The sequence below is a fragment of the Leiobunum rupestre genome, chromosome 2 (assembly GCF_980474605.1).
Source record: "Leiobunum rupestre chromosome 2, qqLeiRupe1.1.hap1, whole genome shotgun sequence".
NCBI classification, from domain to species: domain Eukaryota; kingdom Metazoa; phylum Arthropoda; class Arachnida; order Opiliones; family Sclerosomatidae; genus Leiobunum; species Leiobunum rupestre.
This window is the reverse complement of record NC_143385.1, coordinates 26,410,951-26,436,484: the sequence shown is the minus strand read 5'-3', so window position 1 is coordinate 26,436,484 and position 25,534 is coordinate 26,410,951. Positions and strand designations below refer to the sequence as shown.

Below are 25,534 nucleotides of genomic sequence, written 5' to 3'. Positions count from 1 at the left end.
GCTGGGCTTTTAAAAAAGGCCCGACCCGACCCGACCCTTACCCGCGTAGGTCGTGTGGAATGTTTCGGGCCTTCGGGTGTTGTACGAAGAGAGATAGACGTAATGAGTTCTGCGAGCAGCGCGACTAGCGTCTATTTCAAGGTCGTCTCAGTCGTCTGATTCGCCTAAGCTTCTCTTACGTTTCGTTTTGGTTTTACTTTCGATTTCACGGCGTTAAATTGTGTCTCGGCGTACTTTGGAAAAATATAGCTAAAAGAATTCTAGATATTCCCGCGTCACAAACGACTGACGAACGTGTATTTTCCAGCACGGGACGGACACTTGGTCCTCGAAGAACGAATTTAAAAGTTTCAACTCTGTCGCAACTAACTGTTCTTTACAAAAATTGTTTAAATAAATAAATGCCTCTTGGTATATTTGGTATTGCATATCTACATCTACACTATATAATAAAATAAAAAAAAGCTTCATTCTATGGGTTGCGGTGGTTGTTCGGGTTTTCTGGTCGGGTCGGGTTTTCGGGAATTATCTGAGTTCGGGTCAAATCGATTTTTTAATTTATCGGGTCGGGCAAAAATTATTTTCATTTTTTACGGGTCCGGTCGGGTCGGGCAAAATTTAATTTTAAAAATTTCGGGTTGGGTCGGGTCGGGCAAAATTTTATTTTAATTATTTCGGGTCGGGTCGGATCGGGCAAAATTTATTTTTACGTTTTTCGGGTCGGGTCGGGTCGGGCCGAAAAAAATGTGGGCCCTACTCGTCTCTAGTGGACAAGTTAGGAAAATCTGTTCTGGAAATTCCTTATTTAAAATTTAAAAATTTAATATAATTCACGAGTTTATTTTACGCAACTGTAATTCAAAAAATGTACTCCTGGTTCTTCTGTTGAACGGCTCTTCTCACCTGCACGGTTAGTAATTATTGCTTTCCACAGGCATTGCCTAAAAAATTTAAAATAATCACTTTGAATTTCACTGTAATTTGAGATACTTGATTGTTTAAGGAACTACATATTCGACAAAAGTTATTTTTATTAATAATACCAGGAGTATATGGATCACCGTATTTAGTCATTTTAAATTGCATGAGCGTTTAAATAATACTTTTTCCTCAATTTGAAAACATAAATCAAGGGTTCCCTCTCGTATGTACGGCCATGTCATACGTTTTCTTGATTATAATACTTATAATTTAAGGCGGTTTGAGAAGTCTCCAGTTTATTGACATTTTAATGAAGTACAAAATCCTGAACATTAAACCTTTTTTATGACAACTCTGCCAGTAGTCGTGTTACCCAGAATATTGCACCTTTAATTTTTAACGACTTATATTTAATGCCATAACAATTCTATCATTTCTATCACTGTGCAATTGGTATTTAAGTGAATCGCAGGTTCAATTGCTATTGGGGTGTAAATTTGCTCTAAATTCACACATTGTTAAGTAATTGTGCTATTCATAAGGTTTGTTTTTAATTTATGGCTGAAATATTAGTCTTAGAAATGAATGAAATATAATAATGTCTGGCCATCTTGTATTTCTTGTCTGTGCTACTGTATCTGAATATGAAGAAACAGATCAGATTGAAAGTTATGCATTTCTGCCCCAAATCTCATTTTTGAAAAGTAGGGTACATGACGATATTTGGACCAGACTAAATGGAAAAGAAGACAATATAAAGATTCGTACACCTTCACATTTTATTTGGAATCTCTGCCCTGGCCTTAGCCCCCCTCCACCCCTGCATGTATCTCGTTATCATTGAAAGTATTATTTAAGCATTGGTGTTTGATATCGTATACCCTGGTTTACCAAATCTCCATAAAAAGCGATAAAATGCAAAATATTTTATAAATAACCAGCGTAAAGCCGATTTTAGTAATTGAAAAACAAATTGCTATTTGTATTCAATAATCTACCCTCGGAAATTCTGGCTATTTTATTTTATTTAATTTAGTTTATCACTCGAAGATCTATTTGGTCCGAGTTCCGCGTCTTTTTGTTTTCTCGAAGACCTATCGGTACGAGCTATTTGTAAGTATTTAAATTTTTTCAAATTTGTTTAGGGTTTAGCTTTTTGATCCCTTCTTTTAATGGACTAATCTACTTATTCGCTACTTTTATCATTATCTTCAATAATCTCACGCAAACTCGTAATGTATTAGAAAAAAAAATATTTATATTAATTTAGAATAGCCTCAATGACGTAAAAATATTGTTTTCGTTTTGTCTAAGTCATTAAGGTCTCTTTGCGTATCCTACGTTACATAATAAATTGGGAAAGAATCATTAAACAAAAAGCACCAATTGTGAATTTAGGTATAAGTGGGTTTTTCTTGCGCACAGTGCCTGGGATTTATCAAGGTATAGTAATTTTTAAATAATCAAATGACTTTGTTTATATTAAAGTTTAAATTAGTTTTGACTCACTGTAATAATCTTAAGGGGGGCTTTATATTAGGTAAATTTGAAAATTCCACAGTGTAGGTTACAAAAATGTTTTGGTTAGCCCTTCATCTCCCCTGATTTGCTTTGCTGAAAAATAGTCACCGATTTGAAATTTTCAAACACTCACCAGCAGAATATAAGAGAAATTTTGGCACTAGGTTATTCCAAACAGCGCATTCTTTAAGGCGCAAATCTTTAGCATTGCCATAAAGAACTTGAGTTCCCAATATCACGTGATCTCTTGTGGCTTTTGAATAATTCGGCCAACTGCCGTAGGCATACCTCATGAGTCCGTTTGGATGCCTATAAAATAGAACTCCAATTAATATGATTTATTTTGACTTTATGGATATGTAAACGTCCATGCATCATTAATGAAATTTAAACTAAGTAATATGAAAGATTTGAAATTAGAAAAATGATGTATTTTCCAATAACGTTGAATAAATAGATCCAAATCCGCCTTCCAGGAACTACCGTTTCGCGGGACAGTATTTGTTGAGTTGGAGAGTTAGGATTAGTAAATTTACTTTATCAAATGGTGTTGGCGTCATCTATCGTTTTATCGGAAAACTTAACCTTGATATATTTTGAAAAAGTATCTCCTTATAGAAACAGATGACGCCAAAACTGCTGCTAGAGTTCCTCGGCCCTTAACGGGTCGGAGTGTGCAATAACTGTTGGCTTTACTGGGGAGTCGGGGTCTGGCTCTTGTAACCCATAAGGGCGGTGGCGCACTGCGACATGTTAGCTCCGATCAAATGGTCCTATCTCCACCTCCGACTTCGGTTAGGTAGGGGCTGGATACTGAGCTTCGGATCATTCTAGCGGAGAGGGTCCGTGCAAACTGGCCTCCTCGGCGGATTGGGTAACCTGCTGTGGGATGGCGGACCTCCGTATGAGGGTCCTGTTTCCCGGCCATTGGGGTCCCCCGGGATCTCCGGTGCCAGCTGTGCCGGGTTACTTGGGTTGCTGTGTGCCCGTCGTTGCCCTTTAGGAGCTCTCTCCAAAGGGTTTGACTCCTTACCTACGTAGGTAGGGTGTCGGCTGGAGTTGCTACAGCATCCACTCTTAATCCCACTGCTGTGTGCGAAGTGGGAAATAGTCAACCTATTGCTGCACCTTCTGCTGGGTTGAGTGGCTTGCGTCAAAGGTGCGACCATCAGGTACTACTAGCCATGCTGGATTTGTCACCTGTCCGGGTTAGGTGGACGCTGGTGTAGAGCACTATGATGATAGACCTCTGGTGGTATGGTCTCTGTTACTAGGTACACCGGCCTATAAATTCTGACACACTGCTAGAGTTCCTCAGAATGCCAAACCAAAATCTAATCCCAAGAAACAAGTTACTACTAGTCCGAAAACAATGGTAAAACCAAAGAAATTTAATTTTTGATAAAAGAACTAAGTACCTGAAATTTATTCAGTATTCAAGCTTCAGTGATAACTTTTGTAATGTATTAAAAATAATGTTTAATCTTCGGAATGACCAGAATGATTCTTTTTTACTCTTTGAAGTTTGAAATCAGCCACAGCTATGTGACATCCACGATAGTCTCCATGTGTGAAACTTGGCCTTGAATATCCACTTTCATTATGGCATTTTTTGCAGCGTAACTATACATTGTTCCAGATAATTTTCCTGATGTCGGATTTCTGAACTGACTAAAAAGGCTTTCAATAGCGCTACTGTTAATTCTGCCTGGAATAACGTAATAGCTTGGGTGTTCTTTTAAAAATTCAAATACAAAATATTTAAAACCAAAAACCATAATTTTTAGAAGGTTCCACGTTTGCCACGAAAGAAAATCTTTTTGATGAGGTGAAGGAGTACTGATGTCAGGAAAAAAATCGAATAAGTTGGTTGTCCAACCACGTTTCAAAAAAAACTGAAGCCACTTTCAATAGACGGTAAAACTGGGTGATCACTTTTGTCTAATTGAACTCTCTGAAGAATGCCTTCTTCCAATAGGTTAGAACAGGCCAGAATATATTCCCTTGATAGCTTCAGTTCTTCTCGATGGGGAACAATTTCTCCAGTTACAGGCTAAGCTATTTCGTATAATGCAACTAACATCTGTTGCATTATTTTAGACGACTGCACGTTTAAGCGAGACCAACTATTTCTATCAATGTAACTTTTATACAGATTACGTACTCTTTTTGCTTCATTGTTGTTAGACCTTTTAATGTCTTCGTCGTACACTTGCTTCACTGCATTCCACCCAAATTCCACACCACAGAATTGAAAGCTTTTTGTGCCAAGTGGTCGAGATGAAAAAAGGGCTGATTCCATACTTTTCATCTCATGTGATTAGCAAATTATCCAAGCGAATTGATGGAACGCCCAACAAGGGTGTTTAAATGAAGCTTTTATGGAGTGGTCCCGCGTACCCCTTTTCTTTGGGTAAAGCCAAATGATCCTTTCAATTTTAAGGTAAATTTTATAAGAGTCAAGTTGGAGCTGGCTCCATCGCAAACTAATTCCCTGGTTTTAAAGCCATAGCCGTGGAAAACATATACAACATCTAAGACAATTGTGAAGAGAGTAGTATACTTCACTGGACCTTTTGATGTGATATATGGACCAATTACGTAATCTAATCTAATAGCGCTTTACGTTTTAAATCACAATGGCGATTATTTAGCCATTTCAAACACTCTTGGCACATCGTAGAATCTTTACGCTGATTGTCCTTTATAAATGTGCAACTTACAGATTCATATCTTAAGTAGGGAGATGTTTTAGTTACTTATGTTACATTGTTAATATTTCTATTTTAATTTATAATTATTTCTTCAGGGGAGATGCCTTCACAAACACGACGTAATTCAATAATGCTAAAAGTTCTACATTAATTTGGAACGCATCTCCTTTCCAAATAATGGCACATGAAACGAAAGCTAGCTTTCTCCACACCCAAAACATGAAAACTAGCCCTTAGCTTAGAGCCACAAATAATAACTCTGAAGGGATTAGTAATTATGTTTTGTTCACTTTTCCCTACACTTTGTTTCACTATTTGCGGGGAACGTTTTATGTAGCAATGATAATGTGAAATGTTGTTATTTGAAGTTGAAGAAGAATCTGAAAGACCCACTTACGTCTATAAATAATAATCATTTTAAATTTTTATTTTCTGATCCTTTAAGATTTGGTTCGAGAGATAATTATAGAAAAATTACCTTTTTGTTTATTATTTAAAAAGAAACTTGTATTTAAATCTTGTAATTCATTAGTGTAAATGAAATTATTTACTAGTTTTTCAGCTAAACTACAAGACAATTCGCATTTAAGCCCTTTTGGGTTAACCTTGGCCATTTTCACTGGATAAAAACAAATTTTAAAATGCCAGAGTGCGATGTAGAGGTGACGGAAGTAAAAAAAAGCAGATGAACTTTCTCTACAAAAGCTGCGAAGATGGTACCACAGGCTAATGCTATGATCCAATATTCTTGGGAACTTGAATATTTTCTTACTAAAACTGAAAAATTAAAAATTATGCAATCTATCCGTGGCCATCCTAAATTAAAATGTTTCTTATGTAATTTCCTGTTTCTACAAAACGTTAGCATATTGAGAACGCATTGTATCTCGGTAGACCATAATTATTCGTAGCTTTCTCGAGGGTGTGGCCTCTGCTCGTAGCCACGGTAACGAGTTTAGTTCGGCCATGACATTAAGACGCCCATGGAGGTTACTTGCTTATTTCGCAGGATCGAGTTGCGTTTTGACCACCCGCTCAGTCAGGTAGAATATAGCGACATTTCATGCCATTTATTTAGAAGACCCTGGCTTTACCGCGTAGGAGGGTGGTAGCCACCCCACTTTCCCTTCTTCATATCGTTGTCTTCTCTTCCAGTCGCCCAAGACCGAACAGACGACGTAAAAGTAGTAAACCTTTAACAACTTGGGGGAAGGGATTTACTACACAGTTCAAATAATTTTGGTTCTTGTTGCGCGATAATAAGTTATCTTAAACTGCTTGTTGATATCACCATGGTAAAGAGAGTAGGAACTTTTATATTTATAGTAGATCATATTTCTTCCACCAGGCTTAAAATAAACTAGACGTTAAAACAAGTCGTGGACCATGTTGCCTCAATTGAATTCGTAAATTGCAAAAAACTTCACGTGGTCTAGGCTCTGGGAATCAAAGAAACGTACTTGCTCTGAATGTAAACGGGAGAGGGTAAAGCTACAATGCCCTTCCCATCGAAGAATCATGCGCTATCAAGCGTTACAATTAGTTTTAAAAGTAATTAGCGCCAGTTACTCTAGCTTCTAAGAAATCTGGTGGCAGATCTGTGAAATTAGGTTATTAACGATAAATATGGAACTTATCATTCCCATTAAAAGTATCAGTGTTGGAACATTTTCAAATACACCCTTCTTGAAAAATGAAACAGGTAATACAAATGAAAGAACTTACCCGTATTTAGCAAAATTAGTAAAGTAATAAATGATATTCGTAGACAAGATATATTCGTCCCTCGTAAACGATGAGTTTGGATCTAAAGGCCATCCGAATATAAAATTGACGTCGTCTCCGTGCACCGCTCCAGTCCAGGCTGGGAAGAAGGAGTCGCTCGGATGGTGGCTAAATTGATATCTGAACACCGCGTTTCCATTTTCGACCAACAAATCACTCATGTCGTTCGTCTTGCACAGAAATAACGTATCGGAGGTGAACCGTTTCAGCTGTTCTCGTATACGTTCCTTATCCTCCGGATCGGTCCAGTCTGTGTACGAATGTTCGACTAACCCGGTTAGAAGCTCATTATTGGAGTTTAAAGAACTCCGTATGTACTTCTGAAACGCGGCTTTGTCAACGAAAGAATCGTTCTTCGGTTTAATTACTCCGAAAAATAGAGCAAAAGCTACTCCTTCGTCAGTGGTTGCTCCTATCATCACTTCTTTATTGGGGTTTACCGTTTTACTTTTTATCGCAGTTTCAGTATCGACTGGAATGTAAGTACCGTCAATTAGGGGAGTCCATTTAATAACTGATCCGGTGTTCACGCTAAGAGCTTTTTGGGCCAAGATCTGTGGATCCAAACTTCGCAAGCAACTGATAATATCCACGTTGTCCTTCGTATTTTCTAAGCAGCCGGTGGAATTCGCTACGGCCTTTCCCAATTTCATGGCCGATTCCTTATTGGTGGATGCCCAAGCCGCGTTACTGGTACCACTCTGGATAATTACCCGATCGAACAGTTCCGAGCTGGACGGAATGGCCAGATGGTAATTAACGGATGTACCTCCGGCGCTGTAACCAAAGATGGTCACTCTATCCGGATCCCCACCAAAAGCCTCGATATTATCTTTAATCCACTTGAAGGCCATTGCTTGATCCATCAGACCCATGTTACCTGGAGCTTCGTTATCGTCCAAGTACAAGAATCCGAAGATATTTAGACGGTAGTTTAACGAAGCCACGATCACTCCGCCTTCCGAAGCTAAGATGGCGCCGTCGTACCTGTAAGAAGTTGAAGTTCCACCTTCGAAACCTCCACCGTGAAGGTACACCATTACCGCCTCCTTACCAGTCCGCCACGTCGGAACCCAGATGTTCAGGAACAAACAGTCCTCGGAGGTGTCGTCTTTGGCTGGAAGCCACGATTGTCTCGATGGGATGGCAGTGAAGGCAGGTGTGATGCTTTGTATGCAAGACTTGGATTTATTCGAGGCTATGAGCGTGTGCTTCCACGGCGTTATGGGATTGGGTGGCTTAAATCTGTAATTTCCAACTGGCGGAGAGGCGTACGGAATACCCAAGAACGCTTTCACTACTCTACCGACTGGCGTTTGAACTTCAACCCCTTGCACCGTCCCGGATTTCGTCGTCACTGTTAAATGACCGAGGGACCACACCAAAGATAAAACCGATAAAAGAACTAGTACTTTCAAGACGACCGTTTTTAAACACGACATTCTCCTTGAACAGAGACCAGCGTTTTGATTCTATTAGTTCTTTTTATTTCTCGACATTCAGGTAAATAGAACCGTTAAGAAAGTCTTTTTTTCTCCCACCCATCGAGAATTCTTCTTTGATATTTTTTAATACGTTTCACAGTATAACTATACTTGATTTTTTATATTTCAATTATATAAGTTCCGCTTACAACCATAAATGTATATAATCTATCGAAACGTGTAGTAAAGCTAGAGAGGAATACATCTGCTTTTGTCTCCTTCGAGATAATTTCTCACTTTTCCAAGGACATTGTATTAGAGAAGTAGTTTAAAGAACCTTTACGTCAGTTACTCGTTTTTCATTAACCGTTACTCGTCTAACGGATAATTAGTAACGCTTTTTAGCCTCTTCCTCTAGTATAGAGGAAAGAGGCTCTTTTTTTTCGCACCTGGTGTATGCTGTGGTGTTGGTGATGAATAATACAGTGGAAGCTATAGGTCCGTATACGGACCTATAGCTTCCACTGTATATATAGTCTATAGCTCCGGTAAGGTCCCCGGGAATCGACGAATTCTCTTCAACGGCACTCGATATACATTTAATTCAGTCGTCATTCTATTGGTATTTAGTTCTCTCTATCTACCTATGCCAGTGCTGAGTCAGGGTTTTTAATAAAAGGAGGATATTTCACCCTCCGATTGAAAATTACGGCGTATAGGTCCCCGGGAATTGAAGAATTATCTTCAACGGCATTCGATATACCTTTAATTCGAGCATCATTCGATCTACCCATGCCAGTGCTGAGCCGCGGTTTTTAATTAAAGGGGTAAAATCAAGAGTGCTATGAGGAAGAGGCTACTATTATCGCTGTGCAATATTGTTTCATATTAACTAAATTATAATTAAAAAATAAGTGTTTAATTCGTCATTTGGTTGTCGGTAATGACGTCCAGATGTCGTAGTCCTGCATTTATGAATTTAACCATAAGTTTATGATACATTATTTATGAGTTAATTATACGTCTAGGGCCAGATTCCTTTGTGAGCGGTTCAAAATTTCACTTAAAGATGTAAAATGTAAAAATTACACTGCGTTAGGATATTAACCAAACTGGGCCAAAACCTTTAGGCTAAAATTCGCTAGGTCCAGCTCATGAAAACAAAAATGTGTCGTCCACCAAAACACTATGTTTTAACATTTCAGCCCATGAACGCTGCGAAACCAAATAATGGGCAAGGCACTCATTTTTCCGCAGGTTTACGTTGTCAAATATGGGTCTGTCCATAAAAAACCTGCATATCACGCCACTTGACAATGATAGACCTTGCGAGGCCTGTTTTTTATGGGATGCAAGTTCTATTTAATTTGGGTAAGAACTAACAAGGAGAGCACCCGATGTGTTTATAACCAATTTTGTTCAAAGTCGTGCATAATGTAGACCAATATGAGATATGAAATTTTCCAAAAGGCGACGTTGCACTAACCATTGGATTTGCCATGGCAACCGAAAAGGGTTTTTACAACTTAAAACAAAAATCTCCATTTAAAAAAGCATGGTATTTTCTCGGTTTCACAAGGAAATTAAAAAAAAAATTGAAATCACGAAATGGGTAATGTGGACCACATGTAGGTAAATTTCATAATGTTTGGGTAAATTGGAACATTTTTATGGTAAAATTGAAACAATTTTTGGGTAAAATAAGGAAAAAATATTATTTTTGTTTTAAGTGGTCAAAAACATTTTCGGTTGCCCTGGCAAATCGAATGGGTAGTGCAACGTCTCCTTTGGGAACATTTCGTATCTCATACATGTATAGGTCTACTTTACGCCTGACTTTGAACAAAATCGGCAATAAACACCTCGGGTACTCTCCTTGTAAGTTAAACTTACAACTCATTAAACGAATATTTGATGTCAAGTGGCTTATAAGACGTATGCTTACTACTAATTTGATATCATGGCGTTCATGGGCTGAAACATTAAGACGTAGTGATTGGACGGATGTCACATTTTGGGTTTAACGCGGAGAACCTTAAAGGTTTTGGTCTACATTTCATATTTTTGTAGTTCTATAACTATTAGCGGAATACTCGATAAAAGCTAGGAGCAACAAACACAACTCCCCACACAAGGAGAACGCAACCCGTCAAAAGTCGTGGATTTTCTTGTGTACGTTTTTCATTGGCTAGACGCTTTAGTGCCTGCTGCCGTCGGAAAGGGAAAATTCGGAATTTGTCTCCCCCGCCCCCTGCCCGTAAAACTTTCAGCGTAAAGGCTCGTGACGCTCGTCCAATGAAATTCATACACAACCCTTCGTTAGCGTGTTTAAAGGCTAGCTGTGTTCTCCTTGTGTTTGTTGCTCCTAGATAAAAGGGACTTTATTGTGATGGGGTAAATCGTTTCCAAATACGGCATTCAGTCGCCACACATTTGTGGTGACAAAACAAAGTTTTTAACATAATAGTTAGTTTTATACATAGTTCAACCATCGATTGAACTAAATCCTAGAACGTAATAGATTACAATCATTAGTATTGCTTATGAGTGTAAATCCTATTTTTTAAACTATTACCCCACAGTTTTAATTATAATTTAAGAAATAGTTAATTTCCTTTACCTTTTTGTTTAATTTTACTCGACGATGACCACTAAAACCATCGCAACGCCTGGCATATCGGACACTCAACTGCCGAGGCGGACTGTTCAGGTGGGCAGGTGGGCAAAATTCCTAGCAAATTTGGCTTGGTGGCCGGTTGTATTAGATGCCAAGGGCAAATCCATGGGAGGTATTGTTTTTTTTAATTGAAATTTGAGTGAACACTATAATGTTCCACAAGCACTTGAAGTTCAATAATAGTACATAGTGATTGTACTATACCCCCCTGACTACAACCACCCCAGTCCGCCTCTGCTCGCCTGTAGCGCCAATTTGAGAAAAGTGGCCAAATAATGATTTTTATTTTATTATTTTACTATTTTTAATTTTAACATCAATAATTTACTATTCGGATAACAACCGAATTATTAAGATAGGTAAGATTGTAAGGTTTCTCAATTGAAAATGACATAGTCCAAGATTTAGTCAACGATTATATATTTGCTGCCATTACTATTATCAGAAAATAATTTGAAATTAATTAATCAGAGGTAATTTTATGCCCGATTATTAGGGCACCCATTTTGCCCATTCGATATTGGGGCAAAATTATAACATTTTCTCATAGGTGCGAAACAAGCCTAAAACTCAAACGACGTTTAGGGGCGTCAGGTGGAATAAATAAGCCTCTGTAACCAATGATTTGATTAAATTAAGTTAAAATCTTTTATAGTTACTTTAAGGTTTTATACGGTTTTTAATATATACTACCCTTTTACTAAACTAATTAAAATACCTATCCCAAAACAACCAGCCCCCAAAAGAGAATAAACACCTACACTTGATAACACCAAAAAATTGACTAACCCATACTGGTAACGGCCCCCCCCCCCCTCATAGAGACTAAAACAATGAAAACGTAAGCTTGGATTATGGCTTCTGCCCATTCCAGTGTTAAAAGTAAGAATTGTGTTGAAATAATTATTCTTCTTTAATAAGAAAATTGAAAATACTCCTATTAAAGAGACTAAGATAGATTAAGGCCGCTAACTTTAAAGATGTTAATTAATGACATAGTCTTTATTTTTATGGTGTAAAAAACACATGTGATTTTCAAGCCCAAACTACCACCGGTTAAAAATACTCACAAAATTCTTACTTTAGTTGCTTCAAAACTATGTTCTAATTAAACTATGTAAGTAACAAACAAGACAATAAATTATGATTAATAAAATCACACCTAATTGGGCTCATAAAAAATTTTACTGATAGTTTTGCAATTTTATTATTATTACTTCTAGAACCACGGATATACCTACACCCCCCAATAACTCATTTCAACCTAAATCCCCCTTAAATACCATTTTACCAAATTTATCCCCTAGTAACATTAAAGGATAGGAGCAAAAATAATCCAATTACCGGACTAAAGTAAAAAATTAGTTTGTTAGAATATAAGGGCCAAATTTGCTCTTTAGTTATTAATTTTAAAAAAGAATTAAAATATACACTTCTGGATGGCTGAAGAATCAAAATAGGTGTTGGTACAAAATTGGGTGGACATGTCGTCACATATTTATAAACCAAGCGCAATAATGGCAGCATACTAAACCGGTGATCTCATCATTTTACCCTACGCCACCGTCCACAAGCCCAGACAAGTGATAATAAAACGTCATGGGTAACAGAACACTACTACTGACGGTCTCAGCCTCGTTGCAAGCCAACCCATCTCGACCAAAGGTGCAGCAATGGGCGAACAGCTTCTGTTTCGCGCACTAATGTGGCATAGAGAGTGGTAGCTCTAGAACCGCTAGCCGATACCCTACCTATCCTAGCCTAGCCTTTCAGAAAAGGCTCCTAAAGAGGAACTACCGGCACACAACGACCCACGTAACCCGGCACAACTGGCACCGGATATCCAAAAGGTTGGGAAACAGGGTCACTGGGCACCCTCATCCGGGAAAACGCCGCCCCACAGCCGGGTACCCAATCCTCTGAAATGACCTGGATGCCTGGCACCTCTCCGTTAGCCTGTGCTCAAACCCAGTTTCCAGCCCCTAGCTGACCGAAGTCGGAGGTGGAGATAAAAACTTGTAGAGATTAACGGTAATAGTTAGTGAAGGGAGCTGTTGGCTCGCGTGGCATGTAGGGCTTCCTACCACCCTGCTACGCAATGGAACTAGGCCACCTGTTTTAAGGCATAATAAGTCGCTAGATGACTTGGTCCTAAGGTGGTACCTTGGGTATTAGCCTAGCTGATTGATAGATAAGACCATTTGATCACAGCCACGCCCTTATGCATGGGTTACTAGACCCGACTTTCCGGTATAGCCATCAGTTATTGCACACGGTGACTCATTAAAGGCCGGTAACCAATGACTATCTGAAAGGCCCTAACTAAAATTGTAATTTTCTTTGGTAACATATGTAAACACCATTTATTCATACATATCAAGCTCATTTACACGAACATTCGTACAGAGCGGGTTGGACAATTTCGCCAACTCGTCTCTGCTAGACTTGCCGATAGGGGCACGTCAACGGGTGGATACAAGAAGATAAGGACAGGACCCACGTGGCGGAAGTATGACAACCATATGATCATGGTAGGTGGTCGTCCTCCAACAACCCACAACATTCGTTGTTTCTCAGACGTATGGCATGATAGGAGATTGTCACCCTCCCGGAGCAATGGTAAATTTGGAAAGCGAATGAGCAATATACAGGAAAGCCAAAACAAATTTTTATCCTTTAATAAAACAGTAGTTTTGGGAATTTTCCTTAAACATAGCAAACAAATTTTTTTATTTATTGATAGGGTGGCCAATAACAATTTGTGTGAGGCGCCAAAAGTCTTGTGACGGCACTATAGCGACTACTAAGTTTCATTGTACAAAATAGCTTGTACAATGTAAATTCTTATTGGATTGGAATAGATAATGTGTTAAGACATTGAATTAACCATTGCCAATTTCAGATAAAAAAAAACCTTGTTTTTATTATATTTTTAATCATTTGGTTACATACGATCTTATTTGTGAATCTTGAAATTTAACTTATATTTCTTATTATTATTTTCGCTTATAAATCTAAATTTTGTTTTTGATCTCATCAAACAAGTGTGGATCAAATAGGATTCCTTAGTTATATCCAAAGTTGGGCAGTTTCAAATTCGAAATATATGAAAACTACAATCCAAAATGTGTTATATTGGATTCAATTTGGAAATTCAAATGGTGTATGTCATTATTCCCAATTTTTAAAAAATTTTAGAATAGATCAAGTCATTTCCATAAGGGAGTGTAAAATATATAGTTAAAATGGCGAGATTCAATGGTAATTATGAAGGACAGTTTCCGTCTTCAAAAAAATCGACTATTCGTATTTTGTTTCGGTCGATGTCGGAGCAAAAGAATCGGTTTACTTCGAAGATGTTCTTATCGAGTAGCCATTTCATACTGCAATCACATCGGAAAGTTCTATAGTCATCTGTGGTTAAAAACATTTTTAAAAAAATGCATAACTTGGCACAGAATACACCATTTCAGTTATACCGTCTGCGCATGGGCAGTGACTGATGACCCATCTGTTATCAGAATATATTTAGAAATACTTCAAATTTAATTTCTTCCGTTTCCACAAAAGGTAGATAGTAAATACCTTCTGAAAACTGCCGTAGATGGCCGCACAATAAACACGGAAATGGCGTATTATCTTTGACCGAGAGGTCCGACATTTGCAAATTAAGCGTACAAGATTTTAATAAATAATAATAATAATAATAATCAGCTAGGCTAATACCCAAGGCACCACCTTAGGCCCAAGTCATCTAGCGACTTATAATGCCTTTAATGGCCGGGTAACAATGCGTAGGAGGGTGGTGGCAAGCCCTTCATGCCACGCGAGCCAACAGCTCAATACACTAACTATTACCGTAAACCTCAAAGTTATTACAGAAATCAACAAATGATTTTGGGATTTCTCAGTACGATTTTCGTGTTGATTACTGGTTTTTTAGGGTGATTTTGAGATTTTGGAAGTAACTTTCGCCCAGATTTTAGGATTTCGAAGCTGATTTCAAGATGTCTAAAATCATTTTTCTTTAGAGTGTACGGGATTTTCATGAATGTCGGACCCCTCGTTTTTGACTTACTATCGAATATTACAATGATTTTTTTGATGCGTTCGATATTCTTCAACGGAGTAAATAACTCTTCTTCGAGTTGTTCAAGTGGATTGTTATGAAGAAGTAGAGTAAAATACGACATCTGATCAGAATTAAATATTGGCTCTCTAGATGAACATTTGACATTTTCAAAAAGATCCTTTGGAAGCTTACGTATTTTGTTAAACCTTAAATTAGAGGGACATCATGGATTAAACATAACATAAGAAATATATCCCTATTCAGAGGTACGAAGAATAAATTAACGTTAACTGAGAATACCCAATCGCAAAAGTATAGCCTCTGCTTTTGTGATTTACGGATAATATGGTTCTCTTACTATGCCTAAGACTATGGTACGTCTTCCCCATGTAGGAGGCGTGGTGAAACATAAGGTGAACTGGGTACCTCCTTCATATTCTGAGGCATCGGTAATTCATTCTTGGTAATATCAGAAATATTTAATAAACCCCTTCGATGGAAATATTCCATTCCTCAGGGATTCGATGTTATTCTAATTATCAAAGTAAATTTTCACCAAAACCAAATGTACGTATAATATTTTTCTTGCACAACTACCGTTTTAGCAGTTTAATCGGGAATGCGCTTGAATGCTTATGTGATAGCCCTCATGGTGTTAGAAACGTGCTGGGTTACAGCGTAGATTTTTGCTCGTGACAGCGACAAGCAAGGGGTCGGGCATTCAAAGAAATCCTGAATATTTTATCAATATTTTTTCAAAGAGAAAAATCCGGAAAATATTTCAGAAATTTTAAATTTTTTTCTACAACTGGCCTGTAATGTAACATATTTTTCGTTATGTTGATATACAAATTTCATAGTCATAAATAAAATTAATCTTGTTGAGTTTTATATATATATATATATATATAAATTATAATATATTGTTATATATAAATTGTTATATTATATTCAATTATAATAATACAATATAAATATATATTATAATATAATATTATATAAATTTATAATAATATAATTATAAATTATTTTATATAAATATAAATATAAATATAAATTATTTTATATTAATATAAATGAGGCTTATTATGTTTGCACGTACAATATGCGATTGATAATTTATGAAAGGATAAAAACTTCGTTAAATTTGCATATTTAATAAACAATGATGATATTTACATATATCATTGTTTATTAAATATGCAAATTTAACGAAGTTTTTATCCTTTCATAAATTATTAATATAAATATAAATTATTTTATAATAATATAAATATAAATTATTTTATATTAATATAAATATAAATATAAATTATTTTATAACAGGCGTAATATAAATATAAATTATATAATATTATAAATATGAAATGAAATGAAATGAAATGTTTTATTAACGTGTTTAGCAACAGTACCCGGGTACCTACAAGGTTAAACACGGGGGAGGGAAGAAGGGGGAATACAATGTACATAAATATTAGTTACATATAAGTGAATTATTTAACGGTCATACCGAGACATAAGTAAGAATAGTTTACATTTTTAAATGGTGTATTGGAGTTTAAAGATCTCGCAAAATTTACAAGAAAAAATGTCTAGGTTGCCGCAAACTTAGTTGCACGTGTCTTGCAGTCTAAGTAGTGGAGTAATAATTCTTCTGGAAGAAAGAAATTGATAAAGATAGTCAGTTCTGGTATTTTATAAATACGAATAGTTTTCCAGAGGAATATTAACTCGCGCTTATTGTTAAATAGTCGAATCGTTTCCATATTAAGCTTATTTAAAAGGAATCGGTAATCATAAGGTTTTTTGAATAGAAAAAAAGAATGAGCAAGCTCCACAAATTTTCTTTGTACACCTTCAACTTTGTCTAGATAGTAAGTAGTCTGCACAACCCCCCCCCCCACCCCCCCAGGACAGCATGTCATAGGTAAGCTTTGGTTTAATCAGGCTTATATAAAGCATTTTAAAACAGCGGACGGAACGTAGTACCTTGGCGAGACGAAGGATCCCATACAAGGTACGCCGACAGCGCCCAACGACAGAGGAGACCTGTTCCCTATTAATTATATGCTAATATAAATATAAATTATATGGTAAGATAAATATAAATTATATGTTAATATAAATATAAATTATATGGTAAGATAAATATAAATTATATGTTAATATAAATATAAATTATATGGTAAGATAAATATAAATTATATGTTAATATAAATATAAATTATATAAAAATACCAATCGCTAGTGCAAAATTATAGTTAAAATAAATAAAAACAACGTATTTTAGTGCACTATAAATTTTTCTTTTTAATTATAAAAATTAAAAACACGACTCAACCAGTTTCGGTTACTGCGTATTACGCTGCCATCATCATTAATACGCAGTAGCCGAAACTGGTCGAGTCGTGTTTAAAATTTTTATAATAAAAATAAAAATTTATAGTGCACTAAAATACGTTGTTTTTATTTATTTTAACTTTAATATAAATATAAATTAAAGAAAAATATATTTTTGAAATTTATAAAAATTTAAAAATTATAATAATATAATAATATAAAATAATAAATATAATAAATATAATAATTCTATAATAATAAAAAATAATAATTCTGTAATAGTATAACAACTAATTATATAATAAAATAAAAAAATAATTATATATAATATAAAAAAAATAATTATATATAATATAAATATTAAATTTACCACTAACAAATATAAACGTTGTCACTAAAAGTATTATTTATATTTGTCATAAATGTGATCTTAGATGCACTTACTTGTTAGTCTGTGCAAAATATTTTTACTTATTAAATGACTTTTAATCTACAAATTAATTTAAAATATTAGCTTAACAATAAGTCTTTAAAATTACGTTTATTATGTACTTGAGCTATTCCAATCGAACAATCAAACTTGGCACAAATTGTTAAGTAATCCGCTCCCTATCTACAACGTCTTTTATTGGCTTTGTCCAGCCCATTTCTTCAAACCTATTCGCAGCACGGTGCATTCATAGACATTCTAAGTGCATTCACATAGACTTTCCTTGTTTTATAACGAAAGAGTGCTAACTTACGATAGAATGAGTCTATTCAGTTGATTTATATCAGTTCCGAACACCTCTTTTCTTAACTCTTGAATTTGATTGTATGATAAATCGATGTCTCTACACTGTTGACATTCCAATGACCTATCATCCAACCATCTCACTTTGGATGACGTGATGCTCAAATAACGGACGTGCTTCCCGTAAAACAACTGTAATTGAGACGGAAGTCGCACCCATCGACTACCGGACACTTGAAAATTTCGAACTTTTCCTCCGCTAAAATCATTTACGTTCTCCCAATTCCAATATTGCAATCCTCGCATTTTGTCCAACTGTAGGTAGGATGCTTCTTTGAACGCGATTAAAGTACTTTTGTGGACTGGACTGGACCAAAATGGCAATGAGAAGCCGGACATTTTAAGGACCTAATTATTGGGAAATAGTTAAAGAAGATTATGCTAAAAATGGTACTGAAAATCGAAACGTTTTACTTACAAGGAGACATCCCGAAGTGTAACCCACCCATTTTGTTCAAACTTGGAGGACTGGTAGACCTTCATGTATCATGAAAAATCCTAAAGGGAATTTATTCAATGGGCAACCGTTTTGCCATGGAAACGAAAAATGTTTTTGACAACACAAAATATTAAATTTTCCCGTTGAAAATAACATGGGATTTTGACCTCAAATTGATCAAAAGTTGAACAATTTTGATGTTTTTTTGTCCATTTTTATCTATTTTTTCTATTTTTGGCATTTTCGAAATTTTGAAATTTGTTCAAATTTTTCACAGGGGGTCCTAGGAATCGGTCAGAATCCCATGTTATTTTCAATGGGAAAATTTCCATTTGTTGTTGTCAAAAACATTTTTCGTTGCCATGGCAAAACGGTTGCCCATTGAATAAATTCCCTTAAGGATTTTTCAAATTACATGAAGGTCTACCAATCCCCCGAGTTTGAACAAAATCGGTGGGTTACACTTCGGGATGTCTCCTTGTTAGCTAAATAGGCGTTTCAATAAAAGTAATTCAGCCATTCGATAGGAATTATTAGCACACTGAGCGACTCTTTGATATGGTCCTTGTAACTTAAACTTAAAGCACTGCTAGAAGTTATTCCCAGGTTTTACACGAGGGCCTAACCACTTCCTTAAATTCGGTACACCGATTACAGAGAGTACAGTCTTTGGTAGTGCTAAATCTGTAATCGATTACGTAATCACTTTAGTACAGTCAAAGCTACGGGCCCCTCACAAAGCGACGTCAGAGGTCTACACAAAGCAATTGTTTTAGGCCTAACGTAGTTTATTGGTGTCGACGCTCATCGTCGCGCCGTTTTGCCATTTTTAAACCGGCTTTAAGGAGAAAAGTTTGTCCCGTTTAAACTTGTCTCCATGCAAGCAATACATAGTATTTATAACGACCTTGCGTGACTGATATGGGAATCACTTCGTTTGAAAACACTGCCTTTTTAACGGGAGAAATAAGCATTGCATTGTAAAATTTAAAACAATTAAAATTGGCAGTTGAAGAAATGTACTTTAAGGGGAACGGCCAATCTTTTCCAAATACGGCCTTATTTCCGTATCAAAAGATTAACTAGACGTTCAATATACTAACACGTACCTTTTTTTGTCTTGAAAAAATAGCTTTTGGCCCAAAAAGTTGAAACGAAAAACAACGCCATGCAGGTGTTTGGGTTTGAATTTTCGCCGCCATCTTAGGGGCTGCCGCCAGCGCCCCTAACCCCGTATGCGTGATTTGCGAACTATCCTAACTTTTAAAATCGCGAAATTTAGGCTTAAGTCTCTTATAACTGGAATGCGCTGCGCGTGCAAAACAAATTTTTGGCGTCTTCAGCAGCGCGCGCTTTTATGTTGTTTTTCTGTCCCACCGACTTCTCACCAGGTGTCGCGGCGGACGCGTGCTTTTCGATTTCCCGAAGTTTCTTTATTTTATTAAAAATTAACCACTTAATATTTTTTGGTGCGGTTTTCGCCATAAATTTTAGTTTTTAATGGGCTAAAGGGCTATCTAACTGGTTATAGCTTGACCGTTCCCCTTTTATGTTCCTTGCGCACTTAAGGAAGTGCCGGCAGGAGCACTGAACTTAAATCTCCTGATCGGGGATCGAAATAAACCAATATCTCACTAGTCGCCTAGTTTAGTAAAATATACTACGGACTTAACCTTATTTAAATAAAATCTTTAACAAATTAACTTTTGTAATTACCAAACATCTCTAGTTTCGATACTGAAGCACTATTTAAAATGCGATATTTTCTATAGTTAACAATTGGGAAATCAGTATTTTAAGTTTTTTGGTGTTGCATAAACAATATTAAAATAAGTATACGCTTTGTCACTTATAACAAAATCATTATTGAATTTTGGATAAACCACACTTAAACTATGAAAATATGAAATATTGAACTTACATCGACGGTAATATCTTTGAAAGTCTGCGGAGCAGGCAGACAAGAAATTTCTTTTAAATTTTTCAAGTGGATTTTCTTTAACTTCGCAGATTGCGCTAGCTTTATGGCTTCTGACAATTGTCTGGCCAATTCTTTAGTCCCAGAAACACCTTCGCAAGTAATCGTGTCTTTATTATTATTATAATTATTATTATTACCGTAGTTGCAACAAATTCCCGATAAAATTCGATGAAATAATACGAAGCACAGAAACGTGTTAAACTCAGACATTGTCTTCATTCCGTTTTTTTGCTTAAACTTAAAGTTTTTTTCAACAAGTCATAAATAACCACTAGTATATAATTGTCTCTTCTGGAATTGGGATAGCTTTATCAGAAGAAATAACATCCAGCACCATTTTCTTTTATAACCGCCAAAGAGTGATAAAAATAACCATAAAACTGATAAGTTTATCCACGAATGTTTTAAGGTGAACAAAGAATATCTGCGCAGAACGTTGTTTGACCTGCGATTCTAAATAATAATCAGCAAGGCAGCATACTAGGCCCCAGTCATCTAGCGGCTTAAAATGCATTTCAACAGATGGCCGGGTTACAATGCGTAGGAGGCTAAGGAGGGTGGTGACAAGCTCTTCATGCCACGCGAGTCAACAGCTCCCTACACTAACTATTACCGATAATCTCGACAGGTTTTTATGAAGATTAACCACGCCCCTCTGCCTTTTCTCGTGTAATCTTTCACCCTTTCTGCACCTTAAAGACATTCAAGTATGATCACTGCTTAAATCTCTATTCGTGTAGGCGGAGTTAATCTTCCAGGAATCATGAAAGCAGAGGCTAAAAGTGCAGCTAAAAATTCTCTGTTAACTCGTAAACATTCTTGGTCTAGCTAATTGTCTTACACTCCAATTGAACGTTATCTAAGACTACTAAATCATCGGGAAATAATCATATAAAACATCCGCGACACTTGGTTTTAAGAAATATTATTATTATAATTTTACCTAAAAAAATTGTAATAACCAAATGAAAACTGAACCTTTATCGTTCAACCTTCATTTTTTTTTGTAGTGTTGTTAATTTTTCGGAAAAACAAAATGCGGCAAATTTTCCGAATATTTTATAGACAAATTTCTTTTTAAAAGTTTTTTATGTTTTTAACTTTTTATAAATATCTAATATCAGTAAACATACTAAACAAAAATAATATTGTTACATTGTTAATCAGTTTAAATTTGTCTAGAGGTTTAGTTTTACTTTATTATACAAAAAAATTAGGCGAAAATACCGCTTCATTTAAATTTCTAAACAATATATTAGACTAATCATGGAATGAAAACTTTTTTTATTTTGTTTCGGAAAAATACGGAAAATTTTACGGAAAAGAGGCCTCGGTTATTTTACGGAAAATTTTCCGACTTACAACACTAGTTTTTTGTTACGAATCTCCTTTTTCTACTAGCCTAAGTAAAATAATAGAATAAGTATGACCTGGTCGGTTAAAGATGGGCTGTCTCAGCGTCATTGGGAAATCGGAGTTTTAGATAACAAACAGTTAGCTTTAATAAGAGTCAAAACTTTCAATAGGTATTGGCTGCTCCGTAAAGAAGGCTAGCTTACCGAAATTTTCGAGCATTGTAATCTAGCAGTTACGACGAATAGTAGTTATTCCCTGTAGCGGTGCTAGTGGTAACTGGTAGGCAATAGCATAAGTCTATAATATTGTTCCATAAGTTGGTCACTTTGAGGAATATTTTACTGAGAGCTAGTAACGGAGTGAAGTCATCACCAGAAGAAAATCTCCCCCAGCGAGGTACACTGTCAAAGGCTACGTGTGACGCGTTAGCAAGCGCGAAAAAATGGCGATTAATCCGTAATGTAGTCTTGTCTTAACACTCAAGTAACAATATTATACACTTATGGCAAAAGCAACTTCATGAGTAGTTAGTCCCTGTAGCGGTGTTAGTGATAGGCAAAGCAGGCTATACACTTATTTTAATTTAAATTCGCGGCCCGCAAATCGATTTTCAAGTTACCCACTTAAAGGCCTAGGTATTTTCTGCCTTGTGGTAGGCCAACCGCTGAACATGTTGGCCTAAATTAAAGGGGGACAGGCAGAAGAAAACCTAGGCCTTTAATTGTGGGCCACTAAGAAGGTTAGTTTATTTACGTTCTGCAACATTAGCTGAAAGATGGTTTCTTTTTTAGTTTTCTGGGATTTTGCAGCAGGGTAAGAAGAGTAACCCTATGCCGTGGTGGAAAATAGTTTCAATCGGAAAAAGGGTATTCCCAAAATGGCAGCCTGTGTCAACTTTATTAGATAAATGTTGTTTAAGAAAATAATATTTTTAGTTTACTATCGTTACTCCTGCTTTTGGGGAGAAGTCAAAAGAGTTGCTCTAATCATGGACAGTAAATTAAGAGGACAGGTTTTCGATACCCTTCCACAGTGCATTTTATTTCTCCCCGCCTATCAATCAGCTCCAGAGACCCCGAGGGAGTCTTGCAAGGTCGTTTGTACCACGTGATCCTAAAATTTCAAAATGGCAATCTAACGCGGTTGATATTGTTACGTAATTTTTGCGCTTTATATTTTAGTAATTTTTTATTTTGGTTTTGTAATTCAATAAAAACTATCAACTGATATTTAGTACATCATATTTAATCTATAAAAACTTGAAAAAATACCTTTTGGCGTAAAAATGTACTTCGTGTTTATCTTTTTTCTTTTTTCGAACAGTATCGTCCACTCTTAGCGATACTTGTTTTTTTCGAATAACCTTGGACGACTCCCTTAGTGTGATTGGTTTACGGGGACTAAAAACGAGGCTTTTTACCGATCCTCTAAAATCTACTATCCATGCTCTAATACTCGGTTCAACTTGCAACATTGCCTTAAAGGACTATCGGCCGAAATACCGCGAATTGGTTTTAAATAAATAAATATATTTTAGTTTTCCCAAATGTTGTTGGTCTTTTTTACCTTTTCGGCGTTGTTTAATGTTATCTTTACATAGTAGCCGGGAGTAGTGGCTCACTCCTGTAATCTCAGGCGTCCGGGAGGCAGAGTTTGTGGATGGCCGTGTGAGGACGACCACCAATCCCCCAACGGGTGGTCGGAATACTTCCGCCAAGGGTTTCCCCACCCCTGTCCCCACGTATCCCCCCGTTGGCGTGGTCGTTACACATATCTCGCCCTGATTAATCGAATGGACGAGAGGACGGAATTGTCCCACACGTCACAATCGAATAAAAAAAATCTTTACATAATACTCCGGAACAAGCGAATTGTTTATGGCACAGAGTAAAAATCTTCCCTATAGCCGGCGAATATAAAAAAACACCTTTTAGAGTCTTGAAATGGACCCACATTTTAGAAAACATTTACTCTTACGAGTTTTTGAATGCTGGTGCCACCAGTGGTAAGTTATTAGCCCAGTTAAAACCAGACTGTCATTAACTACATTAAATTCACATTTTTTTATGACACTTAAATGTATGTAGCCTGTGTTATATAAATAGGAATAATTTAAATTGTTTTGTTCTGGCAAAAAATGCGGCGTTCTTTTAATTTTAGGTTTAATTGTATTTAAATCTCCAAACTAAACGAAATCTGCAAATATATAGCTAATTTAACTGAACAAATTTTAAGCCAAATAATATTCCTATTAAGATGTATATTAGTATACCACAGTACCTCAATGGTAAAAACTGTTAGCTTTGTTTATTGAACGCCACCTAGCGGAAAAGGTGGATTTCTGAACCCTACAAACACATAACCATGACTTAAAAATCCACTTCCACTAGGTCCAACGTTACCATGGGGATGGAAGGAAATTGTTGAATACAAACGCGAACCCAGTGAAAATAGCTTCCTTCTTTAACATAGCTAAATAATTTATCCATATTTTTCAGGTGCTGAAAATCAAATTTTATTACAAAGGCCAGAAAATTTTCGAATTTAGAAAAACGAAGTTCATAAGCGGAATTTAAATTTATAATATCAGCGTTAAATTTGGTCGAAGTTTAAATAATTAAAAATAATATTAGTTAACAGGGATGGCAATCTTTTAATTGATTTTTAAGCTAATAATGGCTCTTTTTCCGTCTATTTAATGGATAATTTGCTTCTATTACTTATATAAATTTAAATTAAATAAAAAGTTAATTTAATTTAATAATGACTAAATATTTTAGTTTGTTTTGACTTGTTTTCTATTTTAAATGATTACCACCCTAGTTTTGGCCATTTTGTATTCCTCTATTTTGTGATTTAAACAAATGATTTTCTTAAAAAATAACTTGATTTCAATCTGGATTTAAATTATTGATTTTTTTTAAATAACTTCATTTAAATCAATAATTAAAATTTGATTTAAATCTTAATTTGATCAAATAAATTTATATCAGTCAATCCTGCTAGTGTATTGGTTCTTAAATCTAGTTCGACCTACTGAAATACATGTTAACTGAAACAAATAACTAATATCATAAGTTTTAATTTTATCTCACGGGAAAATTCCATCTAGGCCATAAAATTTCATTTTTTACCTTCACAGCCTCGATGTGTTTTCAATTGCGCACAAATCTACCTCTTAACAGCTCAAAGATTACCGCAAGTAAAAGTTTTCGTAATCATGTCAAATGTTGAAATACCAATTCATAGACATATGTACCAATGAATAAATCATTTTTTTTTCGACGTGGTAATTTTAGAAACTCGGTAATGGATGAATTTCGCCCGTCGTTATGTTTTCTTTAAAATATTATTTCGAAAAGTCAGCAGAAGCTGTGACCGTGCCAAGCTATTAACATACTCCTCGCGTCAGATATACACTACTGCTAATATTATCATTTAAAATTGTAGAGTCTTCCGGAAAAATTAAAGACATTTATTATTTATGTACATTTAATTCGAACTCCCAAAA

General features: G+C 35.8%; 1 protein-coding gene, 1 long non-coding RNA gene and 1 pseudogene across 2 annotated transcripts; all 3 read right to left on the bottom strand.

The window, feature by feature from the left end:
• Window positions 1–831: 831 nt before the first annotated feature.
• On the bottom strand, window positions 832–3,002 carry LOC149956655 (uncharacterized). Its single transcript, XR_016478627.1, has 3 exons — window positions 2,926–3,002; window positions 2,576–2,751; window positions 832–941 (listed from the first exon to the last, which is right to left on the bottom strand). It is a non-coding gene; the product is annotated as an uncharacterized LOC149956655 (long non-coding RNA).
• A 3,875-nt stretch (window positions 3,003–6,877) lies between these two features.
• LOC149956654 (acetylcholinesterase pseudogene) lies at window positions 6,878–8,383 on the bottom strand (annotated as a pseudogene).
• Window positions 8,384–14,212: 5,829 nt separating this feature from the next.
• Window positions 14,213–20,784, bottom strand: LOC149956653 (uncharacterized). The gene is made up of 4 exons (XM_090164742.1): window positions 20,608–20,784; window positions 18,198–18,595; window positions 15,121–15,320; window positions 14,213–14,456 (listed from the first exon to the last, which is right to left on the bottom strand). Exons 2-4 carry the CDS (start codon window positions 18,584–18,586, stop codon window positions 14,308–14,310), a joined length of 738 nt encoding a protein of 245 aa, XP_090020868.1. The 5' UTR covers window positions 18,587–18,595; window positions 20,608–20,784; the 3' UTR covers window positions 14,213–14,307.
• Window positions 20,785–25,534: the final 4,750 nt, after the last annotated feature.

Excerpts from the sequence above, each read along its gene's own strand:
- LOC149956653 (XM_090164742.1), bottom strand. The coding sequence starts at position 18,586 with ATGTCCGGCTTCTCATTGCCATTTTGGTCCAGTCCAGTCCACAAAAGT. Across the intron at positions 15,321-18,197 it reads CTGAATAGACTCATTCTATC|GTTTAACAAAATACGTAAGC; the intron begins GTAAGTTAGCAC and ends CTCTAATTTAAG. Across the intron at positions 14,457-15,120 it reads AATCATTGTAATATTCGATA|ATGACTATAGAACTTTCCGA; the intron begins GTAAGTCAAAAA and ends TTTTAACCACAG.